General features: G+C 39.3%; 1 protein-coding gene across 1 annotated transcript in view; it reads right to left on the reverse strand.

Moving 5' to 3' along the window:
• Positions 1 to 9,422: 9,422 nt before the first annotated feature.
• LOC130550055 (2-epi-5-epi-valiolone synthase) overlaps positions 9,423 to 13,371 on the reverse strand; it is a 26,913-nt gene continuing 22,964 nt past the window's right edge. Inside the window, exon 5 of the mRNA XM_057327397.1 lies at positions 9,423 to 9,430. Coding sequence (XP_057183380.1) covers positions 9,423 to 9,430 — 8 coding nt within the window. The remainder of the gene's footprint in view (positions 9,431 to 13,371) is intronic.

Below are 13,371 nucleotides of genomic sequence, written 5' to 3' on the forward strand. Positions count from 1 at the left end.
CAATTGCACTTCAAATATATTTTGGCCAAAAATGGTTTCTGACATTTTAGCTGATGTATGTTCAAGTGTTCATTTTTCACTTGTTTGTTATTGTTTTATAAGTTTGCTTTTAGTTAGTTATATGATAACATGATTTCTTCATCTTTTTACGTTCTATCATTACAGACATTGTATAAACCTAAAAATGCATGTACATCTTCTCCTGACTTTAGTGTCCCAAAAGTATTTTTCCAATACAGTATATGTACATTTAGAAGGGCTGATGATGGGCGAATCATGGCACCATATTGGGGAGGCCAAGACAGGAACATAAACATTCTGCCCTATTAACATTTCTCAAAAAAAATTGTAATCATGCTCTGGAATACAAAAAAAGCTTCAAGTTCAGTTACTTGAAAGATAGACATGAAAATGATACTTGACATGATATGGAGGGGCACAGATGGGATTATACAGAGTGTAAGTATATAAATATACAGAGTATTAGAAATTCCCTCTAGTCAGGGCCAGATTAACACTTCACTGTACCCGGGGAAACAATATTCAAGGGCCCCATCATCACGACCCCAGGATCACCATAATCTGGCAAAATACTGAATAAATTACAGTAATACAGTAAATATACTCAATGTTTCAATAACTAACTGTCATCAAGTGCATTTTGATGTACAGATGTGCAAATGCTCATAGAACTACAAATGCACCACAGTGTTCTCTTGTCAAAGCCATTCACTCATGATGTTATGAAAACAAAACGCATTGGCATCAGTATAATCTGGCAAAATTGACCCACTACATAGAGAGTGAAGGAAGTGTCCTCCATTTTCACACAAAAATTAAATAAGCAACCATTTTCAAAGCATCCAATATTTATTTAACAACACCTACTCCCAACACAAATGTATTGAATTGATAGAGCCATCACAGAGGAAGTCCACAGACAAGACACAAACAAAAATCCATAATCTCCTAGAATCAAGTAGCATTTTGGTCCTCAGCTCATTTTAAACAGAAATCACCCTGTCATCTCAGAATTCAACAGGACAATCAAATTATAGTGCAATATAAACATTTTGAAATCTGCTGTTTTCTCTCAACAACAATAAACAATTTACAGCATTTTCATGGAGCCACCACAACGAAAACATAAATAAAATGCAGTATCATCTGCTCCTAAACTCATTTTAACTTGTTTTAAAACAGAAAACAACCTGTCACATCACAGTTCAACAAGACAGGCAAGGGTTAAACATTTTTGTGCAAGATAAACATTTGGAAATCTGTCAATTTCTCTCAATTAGACAAGACAAAAAGAAATGCTACATAATCTGGCAATGAAGCAGATCGTTGGTGAGGGAGCGTGTCCTACTCCCAAGTCCGGACTCCCTCACCGAAGCAAGACACTTGGCAGACCGGTTCTGGAAAGCTGCAGGCCCTCGGAAGATCGCCTCTTCACGGAGCGGCTCTGTAACCGGCCCCCACAGTGCAGGATCCACAGGGAGTAGAGGCGTTGAGGTACAGGGGCTGCTCGCAGACTCGACGAGCGGCTCAGATGGCGGTGAGACTCGACCATCACCGCTTCCCTCAACGGTCGCACTCGCAGCAGAATCCGGGCCGTCGGTTGAAGATGCTGCCGGGGGCTCTTCGCTCTCGGGGCTGTGAACATTAGCTAGCGCCGGCAGTGAAGAAATGTCCTGACTAGCTGAGCTGTCCTCGTTGACGGATGCTGCCTTAGCAGAACAGTTGCTAACATTTACTAGCGTGAAGAAATTCCCTATTTTCGGTATATATTTTAAATTTTCTGCGTTCCTGATATCCTTCTCCTTTTTTAATTTCCGTTTAGCGCTCCCACTTAGCTTCTCCATGTTTGCATTTTTTGAGTTGTGTTGTGTGTAGCGGAGCTTGCCGTCACGCGACCGGCTCAGTGCACGTTGATTGGCGTCACCGCCCTGGGCCCTTTAGAGGTCGTGGGCCCCTGGGCAATTGCCCAGTTGCCCATATGGTTAATCCGGCCCTTCCTCTAGTGGAACCCTAACCCACCCTTACCCTAACCCACACCCTAACCCTAAAGTATCTAACTACATATGATGTTTGAACTTGTCTAAAAAACACAGCTGCATGATGACGTCAGACTCGGCTGCGTGATGACGTCAGACTCGAAACACCAAGGATTTAGTGTGTATTTGCACAGCGACAACAGTGCCTCCTAGGGTCACAGAATATGACGGTCACAGAATTTGCTGTAACACCGGCATATGAATGTTTGATGAATCACACGTGAACCCTGTCATAAAATGATTTCTGCGCACGGATCTGGGCTCGTTTCTTCATTCGATTGATAAATTAGGCCCATGTCCTGACCACAAAATCCAGACAAAATGTAGGGCGGGACTTGATTTCGTTCATCGAGTACTGATTGGATCGTTAAAAGTTGGGTGTTGCCAACAAAATGGAGTCAGATTTGTAATCCAGTTTGCAATCTGTCAGTCATTGCAGCCCCGCCCTCGTGACCAGATGTGAAGAGAGGTCGTTTCGAGGGGAGGGAGGGGGTTAACATTTTTAATTCAAGATTACAAGTGCAAAACAAGTGAATTTTTAAAAATAATGATGTACACGAAAAATAACTTAACACGGATGCGCTGTCTGACAGAGATTCACCGACGCAGCCTTCAGCCTGTGACTGTTTACACCAGACTGGACCTCGCGTTGCGTTTTGCCGCGTCCCACAGTTTAGAAGCTGTCTATCTCCATTGAACGCGTCAAAGCAACTGTTTCAAATCGCGCTTAAGTGGTTTAAAAGCCTGTACACGAATAAGAGCGCGATTACATAATGTAACGCTAGACAAAGGATGTCAAAACAAACGGATGCTCCGTTAATTGCGATAAATATTTTCTCACGCGTTAATTTGAAAAAATTAATCGCATGCGTTAACGCGTTAACGTTGACAGCCCTAATCAAAACATTTGTTTCATTGAACTTGACATTTAGTGGACCTGAATACAGCCTTAAGAGAGAGAAGATTGCTTCCTGTTTTTAGCTCACCCTGTTGAAAGGCTGGATTGAGACTGTCAGGAGAAATCTTTAAAAAGAGGTTTAAAAGTGCTTTCCCAACAGCCTTACAAACAGAGTGTGTAGTGATAGACTCGCTCCAGAGCTCAGCACGCGTGAAACCCGATCGTATTGGCACGGTAGCGTGAATGGCCTCCCTATTAACTGCATAACATAAACAGGTTTCGCAGATGGCTGACAAAACAGTTCACATAGAGCCGCATTCACACACTCATGAATGCCTTTCATGTCTGTGTGAGTAACCGCAATGCCATAGATCAGTAATTCTCATAATAAACACTACTTAAATAAAGAGGCACCCTCACTAGGCTACAACATAAATAGTGATGTGTCTGTGATAGATTAGGCCTTATGAGCTTTACAAGTTTGCAGGCTAAGTGTATCTGTTCTTGATTTTGGTTTAGTTATAAATAGAAGGAAAATGACTCACAAATGAGATTTGTTTATGAATATAGGGTATCTCACCAGCAATAACAGCTTTGCTGAAAGTTGATTTCATCCAAAAAATGAAACACCCACATGGGTTGTACATTCGCAACCCTTTTTAGTAATCTGTTTGTATGAAGTAATTTAGTAATTCTGAATTTGTATGTAACGTTACAATAAGAATTAAAAGATAACTCATATGATGTAATAAGATATAATTCAATGTCAAGATTATGAGAGTTATTTCTGCCAGAAAGGAGGCAAGATGACATTTACTTAACAACTGACCAGAAAATGTGAGCAAAATATTATATGGTAAAGTTCTTTGGCGTAGGCCCCGTCCGTAGCTCGCATCCAGAGGGTCGTAGATACTCACCTGGGATGTATGGACATCTAAATGTGTACTATGAGTTCATCAAAAATCACCATATTTACAAAGGTAGGTAAAAATGTAACTGTTATTTACTTGGCATGATGCATGCATTTTAATGCAATAAGAATGGACATATAATGCCAGGCTTCATAAAAGTATTTTTTCATGCACAGATAAATAGTTCTCGATAAAACCTGAATCTGTTTAAGTTTATCGTATTTTATCCATTTTTATGTCAGTTTCATGTTGAAGTCATGATTTTAATGTGTGTGCTAAAACTGACTTGCCCTCCTTAGCTTTTGGTTTTAAAATGCCACATTAACTCCACCAATGAAAGTCAGTCATATATTTGACCACGTCTCACTGCCCTGCGTCTGTCAGTAATCAATGAGTTATTTTTGATTAATCTCCAAACACCACAAATCTATTTCTAGTCTTTAGTCATCTGTTTGAGCATTTTAATACAGCTGCAGTACATTTCACAGGTGTGTTCTTTTGTATTCCTACATGCATCGTGAATGTTTATCAGAAATGTATTCAATTATGAAGGGATCAGATCTGCAGAAGAAAACTCTGCATGTCCGCCCCAAAGCATCATGGAACGCATCAGCCAGGAAAAACAAAATCCAGTCCACTTGAAATTCAGTATTTAGACAAATACCAAAAGAATAACAAATGGATTGTTTATAAATACTATGAATTCTTTCTTTCTTACACACCGATTTCAAGTCGTAGCTAACTAAAAGTCCAGCCCATGTACACGTGAGTATGTGCACAAATACGGCAGATTTTCCCCAAAGTCACGCTCACAACAACAAAGTTGACTTTATTTCACTGCCACAGAATGCTAGTCATATAAACAGGTAAACACACACATATGAAAACATTTGTAGAAATAATAATAAACACGATTTGTTCAGACAGTGTAAAGGATATGTATTTACTCTGCCAAAGTATTGACCTAAGAGGCATACACACATGGCAGTTTCCATCAAAAATACAATCAGACATCATTCATTTTCAATGATAGTCTGTCATTTTTCGCTACGTTGGTGATGTGATGTGGTTAAGTCAAGTCACGAAAAATGTATTTGCTTTTTACAATTTGCATTGTACCAACGCAGCTGTACAAGAAGAAAATCAAACAAGCAACACACAAAGATACAACCTTAAAAAACATAAGAACATATACATAAATAAGCATTTACATATACTGTACATCTTTATTCATACATAATGCACTCACATACACAGCCATTGTATACTATGTAATACTGTATAATAGAGTACGACTCTCATGGTATTATTGCAAGTCTTACAAAAGAAGAGCTAGAGATTTGATGAGCTAGAGTCAAAAGAGAATTTGCAAAATATCATAGATTGAACAATTAGCATTCTTGGGAAAAACCACAATGACCCATTGCGTCACTTTCAGACCCACAATGAGAGTAGAATAGCATTATATACTATTCTATGTAACAAGTACATGGTTGACTCTTGACTCTTGTCATTTTAAACCTATGTATATGACCTTCTTATACAGAACACAAAAGAAGATATTTTGAAGAATGTTGGTAAACGAACAATGGCGGTACCCCTTCGCTGACAATGAATTGACACAAAACCAATGCAAATCAATGGGTACTGCCATGGTTTGGTTACCAACATTCTTCAAAATATCTTCTTTTGTGTTCTGTGGAAGAAAGTCGTACAGGTTTGAAATGACAAGAGAGTGAGTAAATGATTACAGAATTTTCATTTTTGGGTGAACTATCCTTTTAAAGCGGAGCTAAGTAGTAAATATGATACACCGAATGTCAAAAACGTGATTTATTACCCATAATTTATTACCCCCTGCCAGGTTTATGATTATGACCTTTGACCGTACATCCTGTGTACATTTATGAACCCTTTGTTGTTGCTCAGGAAAACAGGTTATAATGTCCAGGCCTCGTTGTTTCACACACCCCCCTTCTTTGCTGTAGAGATAAGGATTTGGTTTGAGAATGCTTGGTCTTTGACCTCCTGTGAATGAAAGCAATAAAAGATGAGTTAAAGAAAATAAGAAGCACTGATGTTGATATATTCCAGACCTTGTTGTTTTCACACCCCCCTGATCATGCATGGGTATTTAAACTATGTTTAGAAAAGCTGTATTTTAAACAACCAACTCTACTGATACAATGGCTGCTCCAAAGGCTGCTAAAACCGGCCGAAAGGTATCGTGTATTTCACCGACAAGAGGACCTGTGGAAATGAATGAAAAGTTGACTTTTGCACCTAAGAAAAGACAGAGAGTTAGTCTGACAAAGTTTCTCCATGAAGAACCTGATTATGTGAAACGTGATTTCCCAATGTCTGGCAATCGTGTGGGAAGGTATCTGTTTGACAAGGCGTCGCGCACAGTAGAGCTCTATACAGGTGATCTTGGAGATGATTTCACATCACAGGACCCCTGTCTGATTTTCCCGGCCAAAGACTGGTTTATATTTTACAATTATGTTTGGAGAGATTTGAACGACTGTGGCGATGATCCTTTGTACACAGCGGAGTGGGACAGCGTACTTCCTGAAACAAGGTTTCGTGTGGTTGGTGACCATAGTAAAAAGTTGCCGGAAGACTGTGTATATATATTTCGTTGCAACAACAAGACAAAACTCCGTGAACATGCATGGCCGATTCCAGAGCTTGAGCATCACAGGTACTATGACTTGATATTTTTGTTTCAGTGAAAAGATGTTCGTATGCTTGACAACATTTTTTCATGCATTGATAAAATGTTTAAATGGTGTGACCTCTATGAGCGATACACTTCCGTTAAAGTGCAGTTGTTCCACCCCGAGAGGTGTGTCACTAACACCAAGGACAGCCTCTTAACACCACACACCTACTACAGCCATTAAAAATGGTTCCAGTTTGAATTGCTCACTACAACCGCTTAACATGTCTCAAGAAACTCTGTCGCCACCCACTTAAGCCATCAACCCCTGGACTGCCCCAGCAATGCCTGATGACAATGCAACACCAATGGACAAAGACTTGCCCCCTTGTGACAACAGTTGGTTGGATAAATTTTGTACGGATCTGGGGTATCACAACCTGACATTCATCACAACCCCGTACGGAAATGCTGGTGCATTAGCAGGGGCCGCTGCCTTAGCAGGGATCAACAACACAGATGGTTGTATTCGTGCTGATGGATTCAAGATCATAAAAGCAACGGTCATGGTCCTTCTGGAACATCTTATCAACAAAAAACTGAAAGAACTCTGTATCGGCTGCGAAGTCGACCATCCTAGTCAAATTAGACACAGCTGTCTGTTTGAACCTGATGCCTATTTTTTTGACACTAACTTTGATGAACTGTCTCGTGGTATGTTTAAACCAGAGCTTAAACACATCATAGCTCAAGCACTGGCCCGTTGTGGTTTAAGAATACATCCCCTGAGGATTCAGGGGTCAGTTGACACAATTCTGCACGAACTGCGTAACGAGGTCTACATTTTGGAAAAGCTTCACCAAATCAGAGAAAAACTTGTGGATACCAACAGTGAAAGATTTGTCTATGACGCTGTGGACAGTTGGAAAGGTTTCGTCCAAATTGACTGAGTCTATCGCCGGTATGGGGAATTCATGCTTTGCAACGGGGTTGGCTAAATGTCTACTTAAACGACGTATAAGATGTGAGATGACCAACTTATTGTGCAAGATTGTTGATGACAGTGTTGGCGTATCTGTTATTGTTGTAAACAGATGTGGTGTGGATGTTAAACGCTTTACAAACCTCAAGAAACTAATGTCTGTTGTAAGAAATGTGTCAAATGAGTGGACTGATTTGATACACATGTGCACTAATGCGGGTGAATCAATTTCTGTAACTATCAGAAAAATTTTTGATCTGATGACTGAATGTGGTAATTCTATTAGAATTATTGACTTATTATGTATGTGTACGTATGTAACTGATTTATGTGTAATTACAATATCAAGAAATGACCAGACTGATGTTTGTGAGATTATTGAATCACTGGTTGATTACATTCTTGAGAAAAACATTGTGATGTGCATAAAATTCCTACACAACCTAGATGACGTATGATGTATTTTTCTTTGACTGTTGTGAAATAAAAACTTTAATCGCTTAAACCATCTATGTCATTCTTTTGTGGATACTGGTGTAGCAATATGTCTGAAGAACAAATGAAAAACATTTATTACACGCCTTCAAACCCTGGTTCTTTGGGGGGTAAAAAACGTTTAAAAGACGCTGTTTTAAAAGAAACGGGTATTCGTTTAACTAATACAGAGGTATCAGAATGGCTCTCCGGTCAGGATACTTACACACTACACAAAACAGCACCTCTAAAATACAAAAGGAATAGGGTTTTTGTCTATGGTGTTGACATGCAGTTCCAGGCTGATCTAGTTGATATGTCAGCGTATGCCAAGGAAAATGACAACAACCATTTTCTGTTGACATGTATAGATCTGTTTAGTAAATACGCTTGGACACGTGTGTTGAAAAACAAGACCGGTCTAGAAGTTGCTAAAGCTTTTGAATCCATACTCAAAGAGGGTCGGACCGCTTGTGTATTACAGACGGATAAAGGCGCAGAATTCTTTAACAAACACTTTCAAAACATCACAAAAAAGTATAACATTACACATTTCACAACAGCCTCTGAATTAAAGTCATGTGTTGTTGAACGGTTTAACAGAACCTTAAAAAGTAGAATGTGGAGGTATTTAACAGCGACAAACTCAAAACGCTATATCGATATACTTCAAGACATAACACATGCGTACAACTCAAGCTATCATAGGACCATCAAGATGAGGCCGATTGATGTAAACAAGGAAAACGAATCTGTGGTGTTACATAATCTATATGGTGATAGCAGATCTCGCCATGTCAAACCCTCATTTAAATACAAAGTTGGTGATATCGTTCGAATTTCTAAAGTTAGAGGGCCCTTTACCAAAGGCTATGAGGAAAACTACACGCAAGCATTTTTCACCATAACAACATGTATACCACGAGACCCCCCTGTCTACAGATTGAGTGATTACGACGGCGATGTTATCGATGGTGTTTTTTATGAAAAAGAAATACAAAAAATACATTTAAAGTTGAAAAAATTCTAGCCAAGAAGAAGAAGGGCCGCAAAACATTATTGCTGGTACAATGGCGCGGATGGCCTGTGAAATTTGCATCATGGATTGATCAAAAAGAATTGGTTGATGTACACACCCCATAAAACAAAATGACCTGTCTAGAGTGTATACATTTGTGTAAAAACCTACCATGGTTGAGGTGGGGTTTTACGTTACGCTCCCCTGCAATGCATCTTCATCTGTTTATCCGGAGAATAAAATATCTAATTTTACAACCCTCTTAGCGAGAACTATAAACCTAAAAGGAGAATGGGAAGTAGGGTTGATCGAATTTGAATATCCGGTGTCATGGTACACATTTAATGAGGAGGATGCAGCGTTTATTCTTGACCATGATGGTACAACAAAAACAACGTATAGTGATAAACACATCACTGATTACCCTCCTAAAGACAAAGAGATTGAGATATTCATTAACAGAGATCCAAAGATATCAAACAAACTTTACAGAATAAAGTCTGGCTACTATGATGACATTGTTTTCTTGATCAGGGAGATCAACACATACCTGCCATCTGGGGTGAGTTTTGGTTTTGACCACGTTAAAAACATGGTGTTTCTGAAAGGACCTCCGAAGACATCATTGAAATTTTTCGGGAAGCTAGCTATCATTTTAGGATTAAAACAGGGGATTGCTATAGAAACTAGTGACCAGACTGTGACGTATGCACCCCATCAAGCAGACATAAATGGAGGATTCTACACCATGTGTATATATACACAGATATAATAGAATATCAATCAGTTGGTGATTATCATGTCCCACTATTAAGGTGTGTCCATATCGAAGGTGAGAGTAACAAGGCTAATTGTGTTAGATACGACCGACCGCATTACGTTTCGGTTAATAAATCTTCCATCACCGAGATAAGCATACAAGTGAAAGACGATCAAAATCAGGACGTACGTTTCAGTTACGGAAAGGTGTGTGCTAAACTACACTTCAGACCCGTGAAACAGTATGTTTTTTAAGAGGTCAATTGGGAAATTATGTATTTCAACAACCATAATGCTGACCCCATGCGCTACGTGGCCTATTACCAGAATCAGGCAGGCAATGGACTCCCCGGTTACACCGGGAGTGGGGTAATGTACGGAGCTGGTTTGGGAGGCCTTTTCCGTGGCCTCTTTAGAATGGCCGTACCCTTACTAAGACGTGGATTTAGCATAGCCAAGCCTCATCTTAAATCAGCGGCAAAAAATATACTAAGTGATGTTGTTAGTCATTTATTATCGCAGTCTTTTAATAACAAACAACAACAACAACACCCAAGACGGATCGGGGTTAATGGTAATGAGTCGCAGAAGAGTGTCTAGACCGCCAGGGGTGCGGAGGAGTGGCCAAACACAGAAGAAAACAAAACGACATCCGAAGAAAACGTCAGTTGTAAAACGCAAGCGCAAGGGTACATCAAAGGGTGCTGCAGCAAAAAGACGAAAGAGATCTGTTAAAACAATAATTTAATCATGGCCTTACTACACAGCATATCAGAAGAGTGTTTAAAAACCGAACTGGACCTATTTACAGTACCACTAACTCAAACCGCTATTGAAAAAAATACCTATATAGAAGTGCCACCTTTATCTGCGATTTATGACTCGACCCCTTTGGAATTTTTTATTGCCGGGACTGGTGAGGATTATGTGGAACTAAACAACACATTGTTATTTTTACGTCTCAAAATCACTAACCCCGATGGTACAGATATTGCAGACGGAGCCCCGGTTGGACTTATTAATTACCCAGGAGCAACAATATTTTCACAAGTTGATGTATCGCTTGGGGATCGTCTTATATCACAGAGCTCTAACACATATCCTTATCGCTGCATAATAGAATGTCTTATCAATTATGGTAAAGATGCCCTGGAAACACTTTTCTCTGCTGGACTCTTTTACAAAGACACAGCGGGGCATATGGATGCTCCGGACCCTGCAGGGGGAAATCGTGGTCTGACAAAAAGAGCGGCCTTTACCAACGCCAGCAATGTGGTCGAGCTCTTCACACCCATTCACAGTGATATTTTCTTTCAAGAAAAACTGATGCTTAATGGAGTGGACATTAAAATTCGGATGACCAGAGGTAAAGATGAATTTTGTTTGATGAGGAGTGACAATATAGCCTATAAACTAAACATTCTGTCAGCATCGCTATTTGTGAAAAAAGTGTCAGTATCACCAGCTGTGAGGTTGGGCCATGCACAAGCACTGCTCTCAACCACCGCCAAGTACCCCATCGACAGAGTATGCCTGAAAAATTATTCCATACCAATTGGATCGAGGGTCTGCACTCAAGAAAACCTATTCTTAGGAACTCTACCAAAATCTATCGTACTAGCAATGGTCGATAATGATGCTTTTGTAGGAGCATATGATAAAAACCCCTTTGCATTTAAAAATTATTACCGTTGATGGTTATATTGAACACACATCCTTCTGGACTGCCAGGTCAACACTGGTTAGCCATCTACATAAATGAGAATGGTGTAGGATGCTTTTTTGACAGCTTTGGTAATAAACCAGATTACCACGGCTTTCCGCCAATTATCAAAAATGTTTTAAAAGCAATTCTAAGGAGGTTCAACATTCGACTGTGCAAGTCCAAGATTTTTCTTCAGACACTTGCGGTCAGCATTGTGTGTTTTTTCTCTACCACATGGCTAAGGGGTTTGATTATGATTATGTGTTGAGATTGTATAGTGATGATTTTATTAAAAATGATAAAAAGGTGTCAGCTTTTGTGAAAAACCTTAAACAATCTCGATGTAATGACAATGTTTTCAAATGTATTCAATGTGTGCAAACAGGTGAAATGTTTATGTCTGATATGTTTTTCAATAAACACTAAAGAACAGAACAGAAAATCTATCTTTTTTTTTATTTTTATTTTCATACAAAAATATTCAACAATACATATAATAACTAATCAACAAAAACAAACAAATCTCAGAGATTAAAAACTTATCCACCGACCCTGGTCAAGAGGGGGTGTTTGAATTACATGGCCTTCTGAATAATTTGATTGTGTCGACGGTGTGATCGGATTCAATCTCTTTCTTTTTCTATCATGATTAGGTGAGCTGGTTACAGGCGTTGTCAATCTGTTTTTTAAAGAGTTAATTACACGTCAGACAGAGTGGTTTGGTACCATAGAGTATGGTATATTTAAAATACCAAATGATTCCAGAAACTCGATCCACCCCAGTGGTCTCCGTTCATCAGCAATCTTTTGTGGAGCCATGACACCCCTAACTAAATCGTACATGTGTCAACCAGGGATCGTTCTGCCTTTAAACACAAACTCGCCTGAAGCAGCCCAGGATGTGACATTTTTAGTTTTAGACATCTTATCTAAAATGTAGCGAACATTTTTCACGCTCCTCCTTGGAACATTCTTTAAAATGTCATCCGTAACATTATCTATAGTGTCCTGGACACTCACACTATCTGGCACAGCAGGGTTTTCTTTTTCAATGAGGTCAGGTTGTGGAAGGGTTAATGTTAATGTGTTGGTCTCCCTGTCCCCTTGTTTAGAGAGTGATAAAAATCTCTGCAAAACAGCTGTGTACATCTTAGCCTTTTCATATGGTTCCAGATCAGTCCTGTACAGAATTTTTCTTATAGTCATGTCCAAATCATCCTCTACGACCTGTTGAATAGACTCACGGGGTGTGGCAGTCTTGAGCTTATCCAACTGGTTTTGTGACACCAAAAACATCTTTTCAGCATACTCCATCACCAAAATTATATAGGGGCAATCAAACTGGTTATGAACGGAATAGCCACACTTAAAAGGGGTAACAGAAATCCTCCTTGTTGATTGATTAACCTTCGTTTTCTACTAACTCCAACCTTTTTATCCGCAACAATTTTGATTTCACTACGTCTTCTCTTCAATTTCTGATATTGTTGTGGTGTGAGTGGTACATTACCATGGAGTACGTTAAGAGCAACCTAGCACAATGTTACAATGAACTCGTCTGTGGCTGCCTCTAAAATAACACGTCTTTGTTTGGGTGTAGCTTTTAATAGTAACTTTAAAAGAGATAGGTTTCTTACGAGCCTTGCAGACATCTCCAACGATGTTAGTGTCTTCTTTTCTGAATGAACTAAATTAGAGGTATTTCGTACAGCATGGAAGGATAGTATTCGAAAATACAGGAAAGCCCTAAAAACTTCTAGATCCGCCTACTTTTCATCACTAACAGAAGAAAACCAGCACAACCCTAGGTTTTTATTTAACACGGTGGCTAAATTAACAAAAAATAAATCGTCAGTGACTTCTGATCCTGTATATCAGCATAGCAGTGATGAATTTATGAACTAC

Source organism: Triplophysa rosa, unplaced genomic scaffold (genome assembly GCF_024868665.1).
Source record: "Triplophysa rosa unplaced genomic scaffold, Trosa_1v2 scaffold228_ERROPOS374949, whole genome shotgun sequence".
In the NCBI taxonomy this organism is placed as follows: Eukaryota; Metazoa; Chordata; class Actinopteri; order Cypriniformes; family Nemacheilidae; genus Triplophysa; species Triplophysa rosa.